The sequence below is a fragment of the Myotis daubentonii genome, chromosome 1 (assembly GCF_963259705.1).
Source record: "Myotis daubentonii chromosome 1, mMyoDau2.1, whole genome shotgun sequence".
Taxonomy (NCBI): Eukaryota; Metazoa; Chordata; class Mammalia; order Chiroptera; family Vespertilionidae; genus Myotis; species Myotis daubentonii.
The window spans coordinates 51653983-51678802 of NC_081840.1; the positions used below are offsets into that span (position 1 = coordinate 51653983).

The window sequence follows — 24820 nt, forward strand, 5'->3', positions numbered from 1 at the left end:
CCCTGTCCCTCTGAGGCAGGGACTGTGCCTGCCTGGCTTGAGGAATGTGTGAAGAAGAAATGAGTAAGCGATCACATCAGTGTGGGTAGCTGCTGTGTGAGTACTGCTGCCCCAATGCGATTCCTGGGCCTCCTTAATAGGAAGGGAGCTCACATGCAGCCTGGGGTGGTCGGCACGCGGGACCTTGGCGAAGGGAGGAGCTCAGCCTGGTTGTGCTGCTGCTCTTTCTTCCCCTGGCCCTTCTGTGGACACTCCTCTCCCTCCCCCACCTCCAGGCCCAAGCAGGTCTCCTCAGGCTGGGCCACGCTCCTCACGTCACGTGCCCAGCCCTGGAAGCAGAAAATGACCCTTCTTTCCAGCTGATCTCAAGAAGAAAGCAGCGCCCCCCCCCCCCCCCCCCCCGTCTCCTGCCTCCGTCACCCCCACAGGCAGACAAGGGCAGGTTGCTGGGGTGACGACAATCACTCAGCAGTTGTTGGGAGGTCTGGGTCTGAGTGCTGGCGCTGAGTGCTGAGTGATCCAGGGCAAATGATTCCCCCGTTTGGGCCTCGGTTTCCCTGTCTGTGAAATTGGTGGGTTGAACAGTCCCTCAAAATGCTAGCACTCTGGGATTAAAGTAGAGCTAGTGAACGGCGATGATCAGGGAGGCTTAATCACTCCGGGTGGCTTTGCCGTGTAAAAGAGGAGCTGGTTAATCCAAACGGATGTCTCACTGGCGCCCTGCGGCCTGTGGCCGGGGAGCTCCCGGAAGCAGGAGGCCTTCCACATTCCCTCCCCTGCTCCCAGGTACAGGCCTCTCCACCCTCGAGGCATAGGCAGCAGGGGGGACCCTCTGCCCTCAGGTGGGAAAGATCCCGTCCTCACCCAAGTACTCTCAGAAGCTACCAACCACCCTCGGCGGATTTCTGTGGTTCCTAGGCTGGCTTGGCCCAGGGAAGGGAAATCTAACTGGAGGGCACAAGTCCAGATAAACAGGGGAATCCTGAGCCTAGAAAATAAGTGGCCGGGAGCTTGAACTTGGGAGCCTGGGAGTGAAAAGGAGCTCTGGACTGGGAGCCGATGTGCCTGGTGCTAGGCCTCCCTCCAGGCTGTGGGCAGATTGCCCCATCTGGGTTTTGTTCTCCTTTTAAAAGGGGACATATAGCAACAAGCCTGGCCAACTTGCTTGGCTGATGTGGGAGCCACCAGGAATCCATGGCTGCATCTCACGTTTTGCATAAGATGCTGTGCAAATGCAAAATGATGGTGATGATGCATTCACCTTCTGCAGGAACAAATATTTGCATGGAAGCAATCAAACAACACAACACAGGCTCCCCCCCCCCCCCCCCTCCCGCCCCTCCAAGCGCAGGTGAGCATGAGCTAACTCACTCACGAGCTGGGTTAAGGATTAGGCAGAAATGTGAATGGCAACAGATGTCGCCTGGCTCCCTCCCGGAAAATGTAGGCTTCATTGGAGTATTTATCTGCTGGCTTCAGTCTAAGCCGTGGCCACAGCCCTTTCTCTGACCTCCCGTTCAACCCAGGGAAGGGCAGGGGCTTGGTTTCTGCCCAAGGTGAGGGTCTGACTGGGAAACGTTGGCAGCTGAAACTCATCTTGGCAAGGCCTTGACAGGGCCATGATCTCCTGTAACATCAGCTAATTTAAACTTTTGGGGAAAAGAGGAGCCACAAATGTAGCTTGGAGCTGTATTTCCCATGGGGGCCAGGAGCAGAGGAAAGCACTGGGTCCTAGCCAGGATTTGGAGACACCACCCGGTCCCTGTAACAATGAGACCTTCAGGGCACCCTGGCAATGGGTGAAGAGAGGCCAACCCTCGGGTAACGGGCCTGGAGCACCAGCACGGATTGTTCCAGAAAGAATTCAGGCTTTTCTGTTAGCACTTGGCAGCATGGTGGCCACATTCTTGGGAGGAGCGAGGCCTTGTCAGTATCACTGCAGGGAATCTGTGCAGTTTCAGAAACACTAAAACCGAACCGGAAGCCATTCCAGGAAAAGACTTGGGGGAACTTCTGGGCCCTCAGGTAGCACAAAGGCTGCGGGGCCCACACTCACCTTTGAACGGGGCCTGGGCTCGTGTCACCAGGAAGAGCTGCTTGCTCTTCTTGCTCTGCCCGCCCTGGCGGATGTGGTAGCCCAGCGTGTTGCAGCGGCCCTTCTTGCAGTCCAGGCACAGGCCCTGGCTGAAGCTGTCCATGCCGCTGCACTGGTAGGCCGTGCTCTGCAGGTTGGGGTGCTCCAAGGAGTCGATGAAGAGGTGCACCGACCGCTCGTGGGCGCATTTTATGGTCTGGGCGAAGGCTGGAACACAGGGCAAGAGGGCGTTAGCCACCTTTAACCCAACGGCCCTTCAGGGCAGAGGAGCAGCACTTTAGGACGGGGAGGGGTGCTGCTGAGGTCGACCGGCTGACAGTGTGTCATGTCTTAAGTGGCCGAAAACATCAGAAAGAGAAGACCCCTCTCAGCTGCTAAATTCGGCGGCCTGGTCCCAGGCACCCCGACCACGGCGTGCTACATACGGTAGGTGTTTTGAAAGAAACGCCAAGTCACTAAGAAAATATCAGGTTATCTAAGCAAGCAGGACCGTGTAATTCCACTGGAAACATTTCTTTCTAAAGTGGTTGAGTGGTTGAAAACGCACACGCTGATGCCTCGATGGTGAGTTGGCCGTGAAAGGCTTGTGTGGGAGGCCGCTGCGCTTACTAAAGCAGCGGTTCTCAACCTGTGGGTCGCGACCCCTTTGGCGGTTGAACGACCCTTTCACACGGGTCGCCTAAGACCATCCTGCATATCCGATATCTACATTACGATTCATAACAGTAGCAACATTACAGTTGTGAAGTAGCAACGAAAATAATTTTGTGGTTGGGTCACAACATAAGGAACTGTATTTAAAGGGCCAGAAGGTTGAGAACCACTGTTAACTAAAGGGAGGGAAACGAGGGCTGGGTGTGGTAATGATGGCTCACAAAGGGTCTTTGAGAGCCCAGGCCTCTGACGGTCTCCCTTCTGCCCCGAAACAGCCATTGCGTCCCTGGGTAACTGGCCTGGGACACCAGCTGGGGGATGGGCGTCCAGAGAACACAGCCCAGGGACCAGGTCCTCAGGGCCCTAACCCCTCGCTACCTTTTGTTTTCTTCCCCTGAAGTCTCCAAATCTTAACCTAATCTTTAGTAAATGATGCTCCAAGAGTGTGGAGGAGCCACCACCAGGCATGGGAAGTACCTAATGGGAAGGTGGAGCACAGGGAACTTTGCCCAAAGCTCTTTCCCGAAGAGCCGTCACCTCGGTTCTTGGTCCCTAGCAGCTGCCCCCGCTCATCCACTCCCCGCATCTTCACACAGTTCCTGCCTCTACTCCTGCATCTGCACGCAGCTCCTCGAGGCAGCTGCTACCAGTGAAGACACTCAGCAACTCCCTCGAGCTCACCTGGCCTCACCCAGGCGGTGAGGATGGTAAAGCAGCGATCAACTTCCCTTCTGCCCAGGATTGGGGGTGAGAACCACCCCAGAATGGGATCACTTTCCAACACAAGGATGAAGAACACGGAGAAGAACCACGCCGAGGACAGGCAAGCTAAGTAATTGGACTCGGCCCCATCACTTTGGAGTTTAGCACACAAGAGCCAATAGCACTCACTGGTCAGGGAGGCATGTCCTTGGCTGCTAGCTACTGAGCGCCATCCCGGAGGTTAGTGCTGAACTCCGGGAGGCGTGGGCCTGGGAGGAGGGCTGGATGGACAGGCAGCGTGGAGGGGCGATGACTCCAGGGATGTAAGGAATGGCAGGGGAAGTGCCCAGAAGGTTCTCTCAGGCGTGGGCGGCTGGAAGGCTGGGCGTCCGGCCAAGATGAGATAATGTCGAATGTAAAGGTCCTCCTGATATGGGAGAGGTGGTGGTGACGCACTCACAGCGTGTTCTCAGCGGGTGTCGGATGATCGGGGTGAGACAGTGGTGTGCCGCGGTGGGCGTCGCCAGCTGGCTTTCAGTGAGCCGGCGTGCTTTAATTAGGATAATATTTTGTAATAACGAGAAATTTGAAATGTTTATGGAAAGTGTGGTATTTGCTGTCAGTTTTGTTTTTTGATCCTCTGCCTGTTATCAATGTACCTGTTAATGTTTTGGATTTGAGAGAGACGTGGGCTCACAAGCCAGATGACGGCACAGTCGGTGCTCGCCCCGAGCTAAGGGAAGTCATGAGGACGCATTTAGAGCTGAACTTCGAACAGGAAGAATCTGTCTGTCCGGGAGGACCGGCTGACGAAACCTCACCGGGTGGGAGGAGGATTCCCGCTCTGAGAGACCAGGGGTCACGAAGTCCCGTCTATTGTGTGGATCCTCATGGGAGCCAGGACAGTGGGAGCCGCCTGAGCGAGGAAGGGTCTGGAGAAGGGGGAATAGCCACAGGCATGGAGACTCCACTTTGAGAAGGACCACTACCCTAGAGAGACTTTGCACCGAGTCGGGGTCAGGGTGGGGATTCCTGGTGGTGCCCTCAGCTCATCCTCAGAGCTTGGGCTCCAAGGACCCCTGTCTGAAAGAGGAGGGGCTGCTGGGGGAACTCAGTCCCACAACCCCCCCTCTGAACGGACTTGGTGAGCACACACCCGGGGCCCCCCATCCTTGCCAAATGCTTCCCAGAATCCACACAGTGGGTGGATTCCACTGGATCCAGAGGCCCCGTGCAAGCGTGGGGAGTGCAGGCCAGTGCTCTTGGCCGCGTCTCCTTCCTCACCATTTAGGCCGTGCTTGGTGATGTGCTTGTAGAGATCTAGGAAGTGGCAGCCAGGCTGGAAGGAGCCGCCGTTGGGGTAGAAGTCATAGTGTGCGACGGGCTCCTTGATGCCCACACTCAGGCCCATGTGCTCCCGGGTGAAGGTGTGGATGGCGTCCACAAAATTGGCGTCATCTGGTGAAAGACGGTCGTTGGGAGAAGCTCCTTCAAACATAGGGCCGGCGGCGTCCAACCCTGACGGAGAGCAAGGGCAAGGTTCAGTGGCACCAGGGAGGGAGAGGGGAAGTGCTCTTTTCAGCTTTTTCACGTTGTTACACATTCATGAGTAGCAGGAAGAAGAAAATCCCCAGGCCTAATCTTTCTCTAGGAAATCTTGCCACAACCTTTGCGCAGTAAAACCCCAGTACCTCGTGGTGCTGAAAATTGAACACAGGCTGCGCATTATCAGTGGGGAAAAGCGGCTTGCAGGAGCTATGCAGTGGTGGAGATCAGGTGATGAGGGAATACCTGATTTATTTAAGCAAATCAGTTTTAAGTGCCTCTCAAGCTACTTTCAGGAGCATCTGTTTGCATACAAAAAACCCACTGTGCCCCTGGTAAGTAGCTCTTGCCTACCCATCGAACACGGATTTATTTGCCAGCATGTCGTCAATAATTTCCCTAAACAAGCTGGCTTTTCTCCTACACTCATGTCATCTCATTGGGCCGTCCTGCCCAGCCTCCGGACATCATGTTCCCTGGTGAGAATACTGTGAGCAGAGAGGACTGCCCAAGCTCTGGGCCTCCAGGGCCAGCGGCGTTTGCCTGAGGCCAGTGGCAGCTCCTGGCTGAGCCCAGGTGGGGAGCATTTACGCACGCAAGGTTTTTTTCTCCTTCCTTCACCTTTTCTGGAAGGCCCTGTGGTGTCCCACCGGAGCCCTGGCTTTCATCCCTGCCGGGGGCGAAGGAGCGGGCAGGAGGCCTGGGCGCGCCTGTTCTCCGGCACTCTGCAGTCGCACACAGAATGTCTGGGTGATTTATATTCCTGTCTCCGTCAGGCTGACTGCAAGATGTCAACAGCGGAATCAGCTGCCTTTGACGTGTGGCCCTGGCCAATAAGGCCCAGGATGAAGCGGGTCCTGGGCTTGATGCGGCCTCTGGGGTTCTGGCTCAGCCTTTAGGTCCGGTTCTATGGAGGGAGGGCCTGCTCACACCCAGGCTACTGAGTGTTACATCACAGCCGTGGGGGCACAGTGATTGGTTCGGGGACCAGGCCTCCCAGTCACCAGCAAGATGAAAAAAGAAAAGGATTCTCATAACGACAGATTTACTTGGTTTACATGTCTGCCATTATGCCTATCTTTTTCCAAATGAAATGTCTCCTTTTATGAAGTAATGATAACAGTAGGTAGTAGTTGCTAAAAATGTTCTTACTTGATAAAATGAAAGGTCATAGCAATGCTATTCATCTTATATTTCCTTTGGATTGTTTTAGCCTGTGAATGTGGGTTTAGCCTGCTCGGTTTTGAAGGATGAGTAGGAGTTTGAGGTCGACTAGGGCTGGGTGGATGAGGGGCAGTAAGCTACTCCAGGCAAAGGGAACAGTGCAGGCAAAGGCCCGGAAGCACAAGAGGCCACTGCGTGTTTGTAAAGTGGAAGAAAGTAAGTGAAATAAGCCAGTCAATGAAGGAAAAATACCACATGATCTCACTCATTCATGGATAATAGAGACCATTATAAACTTTTGAACAATAGTAGATACAGAGGCAGAGCTGCCTCAAACAGATTGTCAAACTGCAGCGGGAAGGCTGGGGAGGGTTGGGGGGCAGGAGGGAGGGGGGTAAGAGATCAACCTAAGGACTTGTATGCATGCATATAAGCATAACCAATGGACACAGACACTGGGGGATAGGGGAGGCTAGGGGACTGTCAAGGGCAGGGGGAATAAAAGGACACATATGTAATACCCTTTGTAATACTTTAAGCAATTAAAAAAAAAGAAAAAAAAGAAAAAAAGAAAAACCCTAACTTAACTCTGGGGAAAAAAAAAAAAGTATGGTGCTCTGGCAGCCTAGAATTACCGGAAGGGAACTGCCAGAGGAGACCCTGGGGCTCTGGGGACACTGCACTGAGAAGGCCTTGCCTGGGCCATTGTAGGAATCCTGGGCCTCGGGGGCGTGGCTGGGGAACCGTCTGATCAGGTGTGTTTTCCTGATGTGACTCTGGGGCAGCCTGAGGAGTGGGAAGGGAGGCCTTCTTGCATATGTTTATCTCTTCCTGGGTATCCAGGACTATTTCCTGTGGAGAGCAGCTATAGTGTTTTGGACAGGCTCAAGCCTTGGACTGATGAGAGGGCACAGTCCTCTCATGGCCACGTACAAGTCCAGCTTGGAGGGCAGAGCCTTCCCAGTAGAGTTATAGCCAACAGCTGTAGCTGTAAGCTTGAATCTATGGCCCGAACACGTGGCCCCACGTGTCTGAGTAACGTGGGCTTGATAGAGTTCAGGTGCACGTAATTGAGTAGATTAGAACATTGTAAACATCTTGTCCACGCCCTTACTTTGCCTCGTGGAATCTGGCTATCAAATAAAGACTTGGGTTGCGGGTGTCGTCGCTGTCTCCCCATCAGAGAAGCAGCGTTTCGCTGAGACCCAGCTTTCATTCTCTTGTCTGTCTTTTCTAAATCCTTCACCGCTCCCCCAACCCTTGGCCGTGCTGGTGCGGCACAATTTCCAAGTTGGTATAGAGCTTGGGGTGAGGTTTTTGGAGCAGAGCTTCCTCCCTCAATCCAAATGGGTCCCAGAGTAAGACCAGTGTGTTTCACAAATGTGGAAACTGAGGCACCAACATAGCTGATGTTACAGCAGAGGTAGGGCTGTGGTTTTTTTTAACTGATTCACGTTGGGCTTTTTTAAACTATAGGTTGAAAAAGAAACTTTCCTGCTACAAAAATGTACAGAAGGTCTACTTTTCTGATTCTGTTTGTCCTGACGAGGCGAGGCATTTGTCTGAGGGAAGGCAGTGGGAGTGGAGGCTGTGATTTCCGCCTTCTCTCAGAACAGCCGCCTATGGCGGTGCTTACGTTTCCCACGGCGCTCCCAGTCCTCCCGGGAACCCCAACACAGCGTCAGGGAGGTGGGGCGTGCTCTTTGTGAGACTGTCGGAAAGCATGTGCGTGCCCCACGCCCCGCGCGGTTCGGAGACGACAGTTGTTAGTCACCAGGCGTGGGTACCTGTAATTCTCCCAATCTTGTGCTTTCCGCCGATGTAGCTGCCAGCGAACCCCGAGACGTGTGCGCCCAGGCTGTACCCGATGAGATGAACGTTGCTTCGGGAAAACGGAGCCGATTCCTGGAAGGCAGGGCAGACGGATGCAGGCAGGGAATTGCTGCCTGGATATAGGCCTCCGTGGGTGCGGCTTGTTCAGGCTCCCACCCTGTTCTTTGTACCTGATCACAAACGAGCCGCTTCGTTCACACTCTGGTTCCTCCCCTTGCGGACTCCATCCTCCCTCCTTTCAGGCTCAGCGGCCTGGGCCCTGCCTGGTGCTGCTGCCGCCTGCCTGCCCATCTTCCCCGGATATGAGTGCCCTGCAGAAGCGACCCCACCTGTTCATGTGTGTGGGGGTAGGTGGTTGCTAGGGTGTGTTTAGATCCCTTAGCGTGTCCAAGGGCTGAACATAAAAGGAATAGTAGGTAGGGTGGGAGGAGAAGAATAGTGGGTGGGGATGGGGTGCAAGTGGTCTCGGTCCCGGGCCTTTCCATTCCTGCGAGTGTGCCAGAGAGATTCTCCCGTCTGGGCTGGGGTTGGAGACCAGCTGATGCACTTGGCCTCGGAGGGGAAGGGAGAGGAAGGGAGGCTGGGCAGGTCTTACCTCCAGCCACCGGAGAATTGCTGCGACCTCCTGGCCCACGAGACGGGTGTTGCGGACGGCGATGGCGTAGTGGTTTTGGGCCAGGCTGATCCAGTCTGCCAGGGCCACGTTCACTGGCTGGGCCAGCTGGGACTTCAGCGCGGCCACCAACTGCCAGATCCAGTCTTCCAGCAGGCCGTCCACCTGCCGTGGGCCCACAGGGCAGTCAGCATCACCAGGAGGGGCACTGCTGTCCTCTTTCTCCCTATTCACCCCCTTTACTTCTCCAACTCTTGCCTAACACTGGGTCCTTCTCTCCAAGAGAAAGGGCTTGGCAAGGGGTTTCCCAGCCACAGCGCAAAAATGACATTTGGGGCCAGATGCTTGTACGCTGTGGGCTGTCCGGTGCACTGTAGGAGGTTGAGCGGCATCTCTGGCCTCCATCCGAGATGCCAGCAGCACCCTCTGTCCCCAGTTATGAAAACCAAAAATTCTCCTGACTTTGCCTAATACTTCCTGGGGGCTACCACCTCCAACCCCCAACTGAGAACCACTGTGTCAGCATTTCCCTATTTTAGGACTCTTGCCCAGCCTTGAAACAATGGAAACATTTGTGTCAATAGGGTACTGAAAGCGGACCTCTCCTTCCAGCCTCAGCTGCCACACCAGCCCCTCCCTGATGCCTGCTCTGCTGTACCTCTGAGTCCCACCCAGGTCCCCCTCCCGCCCCCGCCCTCACTGCATCCTGCTTGCTTTAGGGACTAGCACCAGGAGCCAGAACATAGAAGGAGCTCAAGAAATATTTATGGGGAATTGTTCTATGTATGCACCTTGTTTGAGAACCAATTTGCAGGGCACTTCTGATGGGTTCACAGAGCAAAGACATTTATGCTGTCTTAAAGGATGACTAGGAGTTCTCTGAGAAGAATGGATGTGGTGGTGGTTGAGGGGGGAGGTATCTAGAAGGAAGAGCACGGGCAGAGGTGCAGATGGCAGAGGGAAAGCCCGGTATGTCTGGGAAGAGGAGAAAAGGAAGGTGTGGTGGAAGGCTTGCCGGCAGAGATTAAGAGCAAAGCTGATGGCTTGGCATGTCCCCCGGGGTAAGATTCATTCATTTAGTAAAGATTTCCCCAGCCTTGGCCGGGTAGCTCAGTTGGTTGGGCCTCAATCTATGTTAGGTCCCTTCTCTAGGGCAGAAAAGTCCCCCACCACTTTCACTGCCAACCCCCATTTCTGTACAGGGACCCCTTTAAATCCTGGGGGGGAAGTTGCTGGCTGGCTGCAGGAGCCTCTGTGCTATTCTGGGATGGCAATAGAAGCCACCCCACCTCGTGGCTGCACCCACGTGGCGGCATGTGGCTCCCTACTCCCCTCGGAGGCCAGGCACGGGGTCTGTTTGGTTCATGTGCAGTTGCTAGCCTGCACGTGGCAGGCTCTGGGAGAATGCGTGTTGAAAGAGTGGTGTGGTAGATGGGCCTCTTTTGTTCTCTAGAGCAGACAGATGAGGGTTTCAGGAGAATTTCCAACTGGATGGAAGGGGAAGGTTTCCAAGTCATAAACCAGACCCCCAAGTCCTGGAAGTTTCTTATTGTGCATTTAGCTTGAAATTGTGGGCGGGCTGGTAACCAGGGAATCAGAATTCCCGCTTGGAGATAAGGCCTCACTTAGTTTGACTTCAGTTATTGCCCACAATATTCTCTTCCTTTCTTCCATGGTAATAGCATTCTTAGCATCACTAAAGGACCACACTTCCTCTGAGAGACTACACATGTCTCAGCCACCTTTCCATCTAGGTATGGCCCATGGGTGCAACTGGAGGCACTTCACAGATGCTTTCGGGAGGCCTACCTAAAAAAGCACTCTTCTATACCAAAGCCATTTAATTGTATACTTTAAATCAGTGGTTCTCAACCTTCTGGCCCTTTAAATACAGTTCCTCATGTTGTGACCCAACCATAAAATTATTTTCGTTGCTACTTCATAACTGTAATGTTGCTACTGTTATGAATCGTAATGTAAATATCTGATATGCAGGGTGGTCTTAGGCGACCCCTGTGAAAGGGTCATTCGACCACCAAAGGGGTCGCGACCCACAGGTTGAGAACCGCTGCTTTAAATGGATGCATTGTATGGAATGTGAATTATATATCAATAAAGTTGTTAAAAAAAACCCCTGCTCTTTGACTCCTTTGTATGCACCCTTTGCTATCTGGAGTAAAGGTGTGATGGTTAGTGCTCTAGCTGCCGTCTGGGACTTATGAGGACGAGGGCCACATTGAAGGCAATGAGCTGGGTCCTCGAGGACTTCCCATTTGGCCAGTTTTGGATTACCTATCTCTAGATTGTTATGTGACAGAGACAACATTTCATTGAGAGACGATGTCCTTGGCTTCCTACCTCCTCTTGCGAGTCAGGCAGCTTCACCTGCATGGACCGCAACCCCTGTGGGCCCTCATGTGCTGGGTGACCTCTTTGAGTCACATTTTATCACCTGAAACGCGGAGATAATGATAGTTTCCCCTCCCTGCTTACTCATGGAATTGAGATCATCACTGAGATAGAGTGTGGGGAAGCACTTGGAAAATTAGAATGTGCTTTACAAAAATTATTATGCATGAAGCTGTTATCACCAGCTCCAGATCTTTTTATTAGAACTGAGCACACGAGGGAGGGAGGGAAAAAAAAAGAAAATGTTAAAAGCAGAGAGCAAAAAAGATGTGTCAGCATTTCCTACCGACCACCCGTGGATGATCATCACTAGCGGCAGAGAGGCGTTGAAGCCGCACTGCTGTAGCGTGTCTGCGCGGTGGAGCTGAATCTGACAGCCCCTATCAGTCGCCCCTTCAAAGAGCAGGAATCTGGTCTTCGTCTCCTGCAACGTTTCATTTTTTCTAGCAGCTCGAGCTCTCCTTGCAAACGGCTCTGCAATAGAAGAGGAAGGAGGGTGCTTAGCCCGGCCTCTCTCCCACCTCTGCCAGCTCTGGGACCACCCGAAGATTCTGAAGAACACCGGCCAATGGGATTCCTGTGAGGTGCTGGAGACAGTGATGAGACGCAGCTGTGGGGCCCCCCAAAGAACATTTCCAGGGGAATGACCACTTCTCTCCTGGGAGATGATGGAGGGTGGCCTAGGAGGACCCAACACAGAGGTGGGGAGGGCCATCCCTCATCCTGCCGTCGGGGAACCCTAGGACCAGCCCGTCAGCAGCTAGAGTAACTGGAGGACAGTAGGCATATGGGCGAGGCGATAGGGACAGAGGCTCTGGGAGGACGAGGATTTCACCCCGAATCCCACTGCCAATAAGTGGCAAAGTTGGGATTCAAACTCACGTCTCTCTGGTGTCTGGCATATAATCAGCAGCTACGTAGGCCTGTGTGGTTAAAATAAGGACAGAGTGGAGCACTCAGCACTTTGCATTTTTGATCTGTGAAACCCTTTCTGCGAAAATTTACCCCAGTTGCCCTCACAGGGCCAATTCTGTCTTATATGTATTTACTCTGGATTTAGCTGGGAGGATTAGGAATCGATGGATGGGCATGACTGCCGGGAGCCGGTCCATCCTTGCTGTTTCAAGGGACCTGGCATATTTGGCATACGGTTCTTAATATGTTTGCTCACCTTCTTGGCACTGTGTTTTAACCAAAGTCACCTCTCCGAGAAAGGTTGAATCCCCAGGTAGGGATTTTCCCCTGAAGTTAGGGAGGGAATAAAACCCCTCAACTAAGTGCCAGGCGGGTAATTAATCCCTTTAACTACAAACAATCATGCTTAAACTACATAATCTTTTCTCCCTGGAATGGAGATAAGAAACACCCTAACCTTTGTAATAGAGATTGATAGGATTGAATCAACTGGTATAAATACAGTTGTAACAAGACAGAAACACTCAGAACTCAGAACACAGAACTAAGGACACAGGGCTTGGAAGACAGGACCAAAAGAGACAGAGCCTAGGCACAGAACCTACACAGAACGTTCTCTAGAGACAGAAGAACTTCGCTGGCGAGAGCATGCCGGAGGATCCTGGACAGGGACTGGCCTCGGAGCCTGGAGGCGGAGCCTGGCGAGAGAGCATGGCAGGGATCCTGGACTGAACCTGACTGCGGAGATTGGCAAGAGAACCTGACCAGGACCTGGCCACAGAACCTGGCTGGAGATCCGAAGCAGAACCTCTCTGGAGATCGAGACCATTCCTTCTTCACCGACTCCGTCTACGCCTTTGGGAACCCCTGGACCCGCTGGGGCTGGACCCCGGCACATGACGTAGAAGAATTTTTTTTTTTTTTTTACTTTAAGTAGTTCACAAAAATTCATGGTAGAAGAAATAGAAATGAAGAGAAAATAAAGGCAGTACAACCTTTACAACGACAGAAAATGTAAATAGATTAGCACCCTAACACGCACAGTATGTGATCCTCGCAGGCTGCTGGAGATGGGCCACAGATTTTATCCTGAGCTTCCTATTGGCCAAAGCAAAAAGGGAAACAGGAGCAGTTATAGGATTCATGGCGCCTAGTTGCTCACACTCTCCTGACCCTGAAGCCCAAAATAGTTTCCTTATGGGTTACTGTAAAAAGATCACCGGGCAAGGCAGAGGCCATTTCTTGAGCATCGTTCCCAAACAGTCCGCCAGTTTCATGTGGCTGACTCTGAGAGTGGTCTCCAGGCCTCACTGGAAGCAGTGGCTGCAGCGCCAAACTGCATTTACGTCACAGTGAATCTCTGCGAGGTGCTTCACTGTAACCCAGCAGTAGCCTCGCTATGGAGGGAGGCAGGGCCAATTTGGGTCACATTTTGGGTGGAAGGAGTGGAGCTCTGGAGCCTGCGTGTCTGAGCCGCCATGACTGTCTGGTTGTCCCTGTTGCAGAACACAGAATACTGGATCCTCCTCAGCCACACACGGCTTCGAGGGCTCACTGCTGTGGCCCACACCCACACCCACACCTTCACTGAAACCCCTCCCCCAAGCGTTAGCTCCGCACAGAGCCAGCTCTTGGCTGGGCATCTCTACCTGGGGACACTGCAAACCCAGAGGGGCCAAACTGGGTTGGTTTTCGTTCCTCCCAACCCATTCTTCTTCCTTCTTTCTACATTTCCTATTGTGGTTTGTAACACCATCATTCATCCAGGCAATTTCTCAAGCTAGGAAGCTTTCCTGAGATGCCCTTTCGGTCCGCTTGGCAACCCCCGGGGCCATCAGGATTATCCCTGCTGCCTCTGCTGCTGGGCTAGTCTAGGACCATATCTTTATGTTGTTGTGTTGGTGGTATTGTAATAGACTTGTATATGTTTTATATTTAATTTGTTTACTTGTAGAATTAGTACATGTTAGGCATATGTATACAGTCTGAAAAATGCCCAAGTGAATAAAGAATCTCACTATTCAGAAAACCACACAAGTAATATTTGGAGTATTTCCTCCCAACCGTTTCTTATACAGGTGTTTGTTTCATGGGTACTTATGTGGAGTGTCTATAACTGAGACCATATTATGTGAATGGTTTTCACCTGGCATAATTATTTCTCATAGCATTAAAATTCTTCAAAAATGTGCTTTTGAAAAGTGGCATAGTTTGCTTACTTGTTCCATTTTTGTTGGACATTTAGGTTGTTTCCAGGTTTCTCCTTTTTTTCTATTACAAACAATGTTCCGGTGACCATTTTTATACATAAATATTTCTCTGAATCTATGACAATTTTCTTAGTATAGATTCCTGAAAGTAGAATCATTAGTTCCTTACATGTGATCTTATTTATCTCTCTTTTTATATGCATATATATCTAGATTGACTTTCAGCACCTTTTAAGCTAATATTTATTGAGGGCTTACTCTGTGCCAGGGACTTTTCTAACAGTCTTGTTTGTATTAACCCATTTAAGCCTCAGAGCAAGTCTGTGAGTGAGCTGTGAGGACACCTAATATTCTGTTATGAGTAAGGAAATTTCTTGCAATGGTATTCAGTAGGAGCAGCTCCCTCCCCAGGGACGTCTTCTGAAATCATCATTTTCTCGTGTCTTTGGAGGCGATAAAGACACACCAATGATAACAATCTAGGGGTATGGAAGGAAACTTGCCTTGGGGTAGTGACCACACTATACATTATACAGGTGATGTGTTATCGAATTGTACACCTGAAACCAATACAATTTATTAACCAATGACACCCTAATAAATTTTTTAAAAAAAGAATCAGGGATGAGGCGGTGGTTTTGAGAGACTATTAACTACGGTAAGTGGTCAAATCCTTTGAGGGAGTCAGCCCCGTGTCACCTGGGAAGTGCGGTGACAGGCTGGGGAGGCTTGGGGTTCCCTCCGTGTGACGGCAAGATCCCGAGGCAGCAAAGCTTCCTCACATCAGTCAGAAGAAGCCGGGTGCAGCCATTACGTTTCTAATATGACATTCCTTGCAGCAATGATTTCTCTATTCCTAAGTGAGCCCTCAGGTTTGAGGGGTCCTGATAGTTCATACGAGAACAAATGATTTCATTTTCTCTGGGTAAGGACATCATTAGGCGGGTGGCTGCGGGCAATGAATGAGCTGGCACAGGGGACAGCCAAAGGTTCTGCAGCAGAGGCCCCAGGAGTCAGGCCCTGCCTTCTGCCCGGGATGCCTGGGCTGGGGCCTCCGCTCAGTTCAATGTCTATCCCACCCCTTCCACCCCAGGTGCTGGCTGCAGCTGGGGACACAGGTGCCTAAGACAGCAGCCGCAAGCATTAATATGCCCCAGCTGTTTGTGAAATATCCTCGCATTCGTGCTGTAAATTGCTAACGTGTGTGAGTGTGTATGTGTTGATTTCCTTTTATTAACTCAACTACTGAAAATATCCTCACACCTGGGACTAGGGGAGAGGGCCTCTGCTCAGGGTGGGACAAACCTGAGATAAACACAGCCATAGCTCTGACATTGGCTGCTGTGGCCTGGCCCGCGATCCGTGCGTATACAGCACTGGCTTCGTAGTTTCTAGGACGACTCATTCATTCTTCTTTCTGCCAACACTTCCTGAGTACCTGCTCTGTGCCAGGCATTCTTCCACAAATGAAACTTGCCTACAGCTCAGTAGCTTTTGGAGCAAGTATCAGGTTTTCTTCCTTATTCTTTAAAAAACATAGTTGGTGCACAAAAGCAGAGCAACAGCAGAAAACAAAACGCTAAAAAATACACTCACTCACATCCTCATCATCCAAATGGATTGGCTTTTTATTTTCCTGTATTCAGAAGCAAATGTATTTTTCATGTAACTGTGAGGCTATAGCTTGCTTTTTGCTTTTTTTCATTTCACATTTCATAATAAGAATCTCTCCATATGCCTACAGTGTTCATACTCGTCATTTTTAAAGGCTGAGTAATATTCCATATGGGACTGTTTTGTAATTTATGATTCCATTTCCCTCTCTGGGACAAGCAGTATGATTCCAATATTTCACCCTCATAAAAAGAGCTGCAAGGAACTTTAGCAGAGAGTTTTTCCTCTCAGAGAATTATTTCCACCAGGATGAATCACCTAGTATGGAATTACTTGGTTAAATGGTGAGGTCGTTTTGCTGACATGGGAGTTGAAGCAATCTAACAAGTCAGTCCCCCACAGGGTGTCAGCCACGATTATTACTGACCTAAGAACCCATAAGACCCACACATTCTCATTAAAGGTGATGACGGGGTGCTGGGGAGCAGGTGGAATTGGTATGGCAGGTTAAAAGGCTGTTTATGTGGCTATCATGTACTTTTTGCTAGTAACTCAGAATTCCTTATTTTATTCAATCCTCATAATGCCCCCACAAGTCATTATCCCAAAAGGAAACTGGGTCTCAGAGAGAATAAGTGTCTTGACTAAAGTCACAGGAAGTGACTGAGGTGAGCCTCATGACAAGAGCAGCTCCTCTGCAGTCCAGGATGTTAAAGTCGCCCATTGGGACAGACTCATAAACATCCTTTGCTAGGCCGTCAGCACCCCACTGGAGGCTCGCTGACCACGAGGTCATTGAAATAGGTCTTTCACAATTGCGCTCCCAAGGTCTAGATCTAGAATAAGCATGTCAAACTCGTGGCTGGCGGGCCGCATGTGGCCCACAACCAATATTTTTTTGCAGCCCAGCCAATATAACAGTATGTAAGAAACATTTTAATACAAATTTCGTAACTTAATTTTTACAATATCCTGTTATGCATAATTACTAATAACTAACTACAACGTTCGCTAATGATTACTATAATCATGTTGCATTCATTTCCCTTACGCGCCTTGCGTGCAGGCGCACCATTTCTCTCCACTAATACAAGCAGCGAATATTTTAGCAGCCAATGGCCACATCATTAGTCTTGGACTGGCTTGTTTGGTGTGCGCAACAGGAACTATTTCGCTTTCAGAGAACAAGAAAAATAGGTTTATTTGTGTTACGCTTATTAATTTGTGCAGTTACTCAGTGTGTCTGGTAAATTAATGTTCAAGAAAAAATGTTTAATTTTTATTAAAATGTTCTATTATTTTATGCTAATGATGACTCATTTATTTCAGCCCTTTGTATTCAGCATGTCTCTATCGAAATAAACCTACATTTCTATGAAAATTGAAGCTTTTGTTTTCTTTTTGTGGGCCACATAAACTTAAACCTTGTTTATTTGGCCTATGACAGCCTTTGAGTTTGACATGCTTGGTCTAGAGCAGCGGTTCTCAAGCTGTAGGTTGCGCCCCCTTTGGGGGTCGAACAACCCTTTCACAGGGATCGCCTAAGACCATCGGAAAACACATATATAATTACATATTGTTTACAGTAGCAAAATTACAGTTATGAAGTAGCAACGAAAATAATTTTATGGTTGGGGGTCACCACAACATGAGGAACTGTATTAAAGGGTTGCGGCATTAGGAAGGTTGAGGGCCACTGGTCTAGAGCATGGCTGTATTGAACTGCCTTTATGTGCTGACTTAGAAGAGAGCTCAGAGCCTGAAGCAAAGGCATGTCACACGAGGTGAGCAGCTGAGTACGCTAGTGTTTGGGTCTGCAGCATCTGCTTGCCGAGACAGGGTGGCCTTAGACACACCGGACTATGTAGTTATTGGTGGATTACATGTGACTGTGCTGGCAGATCTTTGTGAAGCCCTAGTTACTTATCATGGTTGATCTTGAGCAAGTCATGTAACTTTCTAGGCCTAAATCCTCATCTGGAAAGTGAGGAGTTTGGACCAGCCGGATCTGAGACCCCCATGGTGACACAGTGAGATGTCCTCGGCCCTTGAGTCAGCTGGACCAGAGGTCAAGACCTGGCTTTTCCTCCGAACCGGCTTGGCCTCAGTTTCCACCTCTGGAAAATAAGAGGTGGGGCGAAGATGCCAGAATCCCTCTGGTCCTGAGGCGTGTGGGCCCTAAGTCTGTCCTATCTCTGACTTTCAGTAAATAAAAGATGCCAGAGAGAAGTGTTTTTGAGGCCAGAGTTAATCAGGCAAAGAGAAAAGTGAGAGTCGGAGCTGGGACTCCTGGCTCTGTTCCCGGGGGACACTCCCTCCTGTGCTGGAGTCTGAGCCGGAGGCTTTGCAAGGACAAACACTTGCAGCAGGAGGAAAGCAGCCCAACGTTACGCCTTAAGGCAAAGTGAATGGTGTGTATGGAAATGGGAGTGAATACATGGAAGATGCTCTCTAGGGCAGGGGTCTGGGGGCTCCCTAAGGGGAAATGTTCCTGACCCACCAACCCCCAAGTGTCCCCGAGGCTTCCCTGTGTGGTGGCTGGGGCTGAGAGGGCAGGCCATTGGCCTCTCCTAAACCTTCCATCTTGGAGACTGAGAGCCCACGATGATCCCATTCATCCATGTATTCATTCGTTCATTCCACCACACATTTAGTGAGCACCTACTATGTGGCAGGATGTGCTTAATATTGCAGAAAGACTGTGCTTTTAAGAACTTCAGCTGTGCTTTTAAGAACTATGCTGGAGGCAAGTAAATAGACAATTGTTACACAGCTTGGTAAGCATTTCAATGAGTGAACAATAGTAGAGGCACCTACCCAGCTATAGGGTGGCTGGTGTGAAGGCAGCCAGAGCACCCTACTGGTGAGTAATGTCACCAATTCCCCAGATAATCTCGGGGATTCCACCTCAAAGGCTAGTCCTGATGGGAGGGAAGGACTATAGAATGTGCAAGATGAGCCTCTGTGTGATCAGTATGTCACCTCAAGGCTCACAGAACTTGAGGTCATGGCTGTAGCCTATTTTCCTGAGACCCTTGGCATCCCTCATCTCCTTTGAGACTCCCCTGGGGTCTATAGCACAGCTGTTTTCTGGCTAAAAAAAATTAAAACCAAGACCAGAAGCCCAGTTCTCTAGCTCACTATCCATACATCTAGGTCCTGACTGCAAACCTTCTCCAGGCATGTGCTTTTATCCTTGTTCCACTCTCCCTAAGATCTTCTTTTGGACCCATGTTCTCCCTTCACACCTGTGTCTGGAGGCATGGCTGTCTGCCCCCTTCAGACCGTGGACATGTACCCCAGTGATTTCTGGGGCTCCATGGAAAACAATGGCAGAGGCAGAGGCAGGATAGTTTCGTGGAAAGGGCACTGGCTTTGGAGCCAGTTGGCTCTGTATTTGATCTATCATTTGTTAATGAATAACTTTCTAGTTATTAGCTGTGTGACCTTGGGAAGCTCACTTAACCTGGAAGCTTCACTTTCCTTCTCTTAAATTGCAAATATGATAACTGGATGAAGCTCGGTGAAACGTCTGACATGGAGCTTGGCATTTAATACTTCGTTTCTCCGTCCTTTTAGAACTTACCTATGCTCTCTTCCATTTCATGTCTGACCCAACATAGTTTCTTCCAGATACTTTTTGGTACTTATCTACCGAGGTCATTGCCGGCCTATTTAGTACCCTTCTGTGAATTCTGTGCACCTCCCTCAGGCAGTATGCTGCATGGCTTGCAAGAGCCTTTGTGCCAAGAGGAGGAAGCCCCCTCCTTGGGGTGAGGATTTCGGCCTCCCTCTCCCATTTGTCCAGCTCTTTTGGGCAGGAGAAGTCTATCGACCTTATGTAGCAGCTCTGGAGAACTAGGCTGGGACTCTGCCTCTACCAGCTGGGCTGGGTGCGCCAGCCATGCCACCCAAATTAGGCAGCTCCTGGAGCCAAACCAGCCTACAGGTCAATGGGGAAATAAATCTCCGACTGAAAAACACACCCAGCCAGAGTTCTGCCCTTAAGCCACTGCTAAATGAATACTTCCCTTTCAGGATCTCTTAGGTTTTACCTAATCTTCTATATTGAGGGGCAGGATTCTCCCATAGCCACACGCTAAACATCCCCAAAGCAGCTGATTCAGCAGGTCTGGTGAGGCCTGAGAATCTGCATTATCCCAAGGTGGCATATCATTCTGAGAATAACTTGCCTAGTGGTTAAGAATATAAGCATTGGATATCCCTGATGAATATAGATACAAAAGTTCTCAACAAAATATTAGCCAACCAAACTCAACAACACGTTCAAAGGATCATACACCATGATCAGGTGAGATTATATCTAGGATGCAAGGATGGTTCAATATACACAAATCAATTGCTATACCACACGAATAGAAAGACAAAAATCACATATATAATCATCTTAATATACACAGAAAAACATCTGACAAAATTCAACATTGTGATAAAAACTCTCAACAAATTGGATATTGAAGGAACATATCTCAACACAATAAAGGGTATGTATGACAAACCCACAGCTAACATCATATTCAAATGGTGCAATGTTTTCCTTTATAAGATCAGGAACAAGACAGGATGCCCATTCTCTCCACTCCTATTTAACATAATATTGGAAGTCATAGTAAGAGGAGGAAATAAAGGCAAGAAAAAGAAATAAAAGGCATCCAAAGTCAGAAAGGAAGAAGTAAAATTATCTGTTATCTGATGACATAATCTTACATATAGGAAATCCCAAAGATTCCACCAAAAAACTATTAGACCTAACACATAAATTCGGTAGTTTCAGTATACAAAATCAGCATATAAAAATCAGTCACATTTTTATACACTAAACAATAAACTATCTGGAAAAGAAATAAAAAATCTCGTTCAATGCTTATCAAAATCCCTATGGCATTTTTCACAGAAATAGAAAAAACAATTCTAAAATTTGTATAGAACCACAAAGATCCCAAACAGCCAAAGCAAGCTTGAGAAAAAACAAAACTGGGTGCATCACACTTCCTGATTTAAAAAATTTATAGTAATCAATAGTGGCATAAAAACAGATTCATCAAGCAATAGAACAGGCTTAGGAGCCCAGCGGTAAACCCATGCATGTATGCTTTCACAGAGCTTAGCCCCAGGAGCCCTTGACTTCAGCTGTTGAATAGGTCAGAGGGTCAAGCTCCTTCCCATGGGCCCTTAGTGGCCCGAAAGACTAAAGGCGATTCCCAAGAAGGCAGCTTTCTCTAGGGCAGAAGTGGGCCTGGCAGGTGCCAAAGTGCTTGGAGCCTTGGGCAGCCAATGTGTGAGGAATTCTATGAAAGGAATCTGGCTTAGAGCTTGGAGGCCGGGCAGCGAGGTGCCCACGCGGCTGGCTTGGCTTTTGAAGGGTGGAGGGGGTGGGAGGAAAGCACGTGCTTCTCAGCCAGGAAGCTCCTGCCCAGGGCCCCTCAGAGGCCTTGCAGAGACCTGACGCATCTCCTCAGCCCGTCCATCTGGGCTGCTGCTCATGGAGTGTTGGGAGCGAGGATATTTTGGATGTGTCAAAAGTGACGAATGTTGAAAAGGGCCATCAGCATCGCTGGGGACTCACAGTTCACACTGGCAGCTAAGATGTGCCAGGCGCTTTGGAAGAAACTCTGGAGGAAATTGGGAAGTCTTTAAAACAGGCAGCTCCTGCTCGCCCGTCCAGGTGTGGGTGGCAATGAGATGGTCTCTGTATGTGACAATGAACCATGGGATCAGTGAAGACGGGGCTGGGATGTGCCAATGCCTGAGGTCTTGGCAGGAAAGAGTGGCATTCAGAGAGGCCAGCAGGAAAGAGCAGGAGCATAACAAAACAGGAGTGGGCAAGCGGGGGCCTGAGGTTGGAGTTAGCAGAACTCACTGCCCACAGTACTGGGGCTACAATCCTGGCTTATTAAGTGGTCCTGGCTAGATCTGAACGGGGGCAGCAGCCAGAGCTGGTTGGAGGCTGGAGTTAAGCCCGGGCCTTGGCCCAGAGCGAAGCTGGAACAAGGCTCCAGCGTGTCTGGCTTTGGAAACACCCCAGGGAATGTGCTACTAGAATACAACATCTACCCTGAAGATAATGCACCCCGAGAGCAGGGTGCCTCAGTATTCTGTTTTTTTTGTTTTTGTTTTTTTGTTTTTGCATGGCCCTGCTCTGTGTGTAGTGGTACTGGTTCTCTGCTTCTGCAGGGAGATGGCTCACCTGGGCTCCTTAGAAGCCAGGGGTCAGGACCAGCTGGACCAGCCCAGTATGTCTTCTGCAGAAGGATGAATGGGTGGAGAGTGTCAGAGATGGATGGGGAAATTTGCATCAGCTCTGCCTGCCCCCAAGGGCTCTCTAGAGAAGACAGAACTCTGTCTTATGATCATTGTCCTTCTGCCATTTCCCTGCACAACCCCTACAGCCAGAACAGAAAGAGGGAGGAGAGAGTGCACAGTCATCTTTGTTGCTGTTGTCATCGTAGGCATCATCATCATCATCATCATCATCATCATCATCATCACTATCATCGTCACCAATGCTTAGGCTTCTTATATAACCTGTTTAACTTGTTGAGGCCTGAACTTGTCTTCCCACCTCCTTCCTGCATCCAGATTTCTCAGTCTGCTCCCACGTCTCTCTTCTTCTAGGCACTCCATCACCCTCCTGAGTCATCTTCCACTCCTCCCTCCTCTTTCTTCCCCTCCTTATCAGCAAGTGCAACTCAGTGTAGCAGTAACCAGCTCGATTGCTTACTTCCGGGCAGGATCCATTCTACCCTGTCTGTCCACACCTTCCCCATCCTGCCAAACATTCTGCTCCTAGAAGTCCCAGATCACCCCTCTCTCTCCTGCCTCCTCGACGTTGCTCTTGCAGTTCTCTCTGCCAGGAGTTTTCTCTTCCCTTCCTACACCTCAGCCCTCTACCTGGAAGCAATGAGGGTGAGTGATTCACGAGGCTGCAGGAGACTCCTGACACCCTCTGTGTGCCCCCAGGACCCTGTGCGCACCCTGAGGGAGGGACTCTGTCTCCTTCCTGCTTAGGCTGTCAGCTAAACGTGGCTTATGCATCCACGCGGTCCTGGCACCTGGCACAGGGCTGGCACCGGGGTGGGTTATTTGCAGAATTGAATCCACAGGATCATTTCATTTTCCCGCTCTTCCTAGGGAAACGTTGTCACAGTGAGCTAATATCGAGAGGAAGCAAGGTGCACAGGCAAGGAACTCGAAGAGTCACTTCTAATCCCCACAGTCCCCTTCTGGTGGCCATGAGCTGTTGGACCACTAACAGCAATCCCTGCCTCTGTCTACCAGGAATGAGCTGGGAAAAAGGGCACTCACAGATAGGAAGGAAATTCCAGACATTCTTTGGAATCATGGATTATTCCCATCCCCCCTTTTTTTGTCCTGTCTCAAAGTCCTCCAGACCCCAAACCAGTCTCTTTCCCTCCCTTCCCTTCCTGTCCTGTAATTCCTCATTCATTTCAAGCCTTATAATTCAGGTTTTAAGACTTGCCTTTCTGTAGCTGTCTTTGGTCCTGACCTGTTTGTTGAGATATTAATAGAGGTCATGGGGAAAAGAGAGTTTTGTGGTCAAGTAAGTTGGAGAAATATTGTATTACGGGGCACTCATCAGGCTTCCCGGTGTCCAGAGATGTTAAGACACTTACTGCTTACCGCTTATTTAATCTCGAGAAGGGGCAAATGAAACGCAGTGTTCTCAAACTCCATTATTTTGGAGTAGACTTCCCCCTGCTACCTCTCGAATTCCTACTTGTAGCCATGCATTTCTGGGACTAATACCCCCCGGGTCACACTCGAGGAAACCCTGTCTCAGGACAGTTTCCTGCTGAGCTGTGTCCTTTAGACTTGAGCTCACCCCCATCGCTGTGTGTTGGTGTCTTGGAGGCAGGTGCCGGCTGCTCCAACGAAGGCCGGGCTCTGTGTGTGGGCGTCAGGCCCGGGCACTTTGAGAGGCGCCAACATCTCAGATGTTGGCTGTAGGTGGTGAAGCAGAAAGGTGCGAACCACACAACATCCTGCTGCAATTACTGTTGTGGGAGTCCGGTCACCTGGGATGACGACTCTCCTGACATTTGTTTCTATGCATTTCCTTCCAGTCTTTTCCCGTGAAGATATCGATCATGTAAGATTTTACTTGGGGGTTTTCTTAAAGTACGGGGGGTCTCTTGATTAGAATGTATGGAATGAAGAGAAATGGGGGCATTTTAGAACAAGATTTTAGCTGCCTGGGAAATTATTTTTTTAAGATAGGCAAATGTAATGGTTCTCAAAGTGTGCTGCTAGGATGGGAAGCCCCACAACCCTACAGTTACCCTGGAGGCTGCTGGGGGTGGGGGTAGGGCGGGGAGAGTGCAGACTCCCACTGCCCACACCTGTTTCAGCCCAAACAACAGTGCTTTCATGTTTTAATGTTTTCTGCTTGAGATTCTGTTTGTAGGAGGGCTTCCATGGCTGACATATGCTCAAAAACCACAAATCTAGACCCATCACTCATTTAACAGATTAAAACAAAACAAACAAAACAAAGACTGTGGTGCAGAGAAGTTAAAACGTATGCTAGTCAATTACATCTGGATACTGGATCTAGAACCCGGGTTTCTGGACACAACATCAAATCGGGTTTCTGGACACAACATCAAATGCTCTTTCTACACCCTCTTGCATGTGTTTATTTCCTTCTGACTCAGCCAGCTTCCAAAGAGAAGGCGAAACTGTAGCAAGAAACAAATACTGCAGTAAATCCACCAAGAAACGGTTGGGGGAAAGGTATGGGGCAGCCCCATCTGCTCCTCAGTTCATCTGTTTCACGGCAGGTGGGCAGCTCGGGCTTGAAATGTAAAGAAACGTGTGCTGAGAGCAAGAGCCGCTTCTGCCAAGAATATCTCGTAAGATACAATACCCCAATCTCCAGTGAAACGAACTGTCTAATTACAACCGCCACGTCCTGTAACTATTCAGTTTATCGATGAAAGAGTTCTGCAAATAGAGGCAGCTCCTCAGCAGGCCTCCTGCGGGAATTCTGGAGGAACTAAAGAAGAGAGAGAATGATGGAGACAT

The 24820-nt window shown here is 49.9% G+C and overlaps 1 protein-coding gene across 2 annotated transcripts in view; it reads right to left on the reverse strand.

Moving 5' to 3' along the window:
• The window catches only part of LIPC (lipase C, hepatic type), a 152551-nt gene that overhangs the window by 25428 nt on the left and 102303 nt on the right, over positions 1 to 24820 (reverse strand). For both annotated transcript variants that reach the window (XM_059699924.1, XM_059699932.1), the window contains exons 3-7: positions 11302 to 11489; positions 8589 to 8771; positions 7948 to 8065; positions 4736 to 4969; positions 2057 to 2302 (exon numbers count right to left, since the gene is read on the reverse strand). In XM_059699924.1, the coding sequence (XP_059555907.1) occupies positions 2057 to 2302; positions 4736 to 4969; positions 7948 to 8065; positions 8589 to 8771; positions 11302 to 11489 (969 nt within the window). The remainder of the gene's footprint in view (positions 1 to 2056; positions 2303 to 4735; positions 4970 to 7947; positions 8066 to 8588; positions 8772 to 11301; positions 11490 to 24820) is intronic.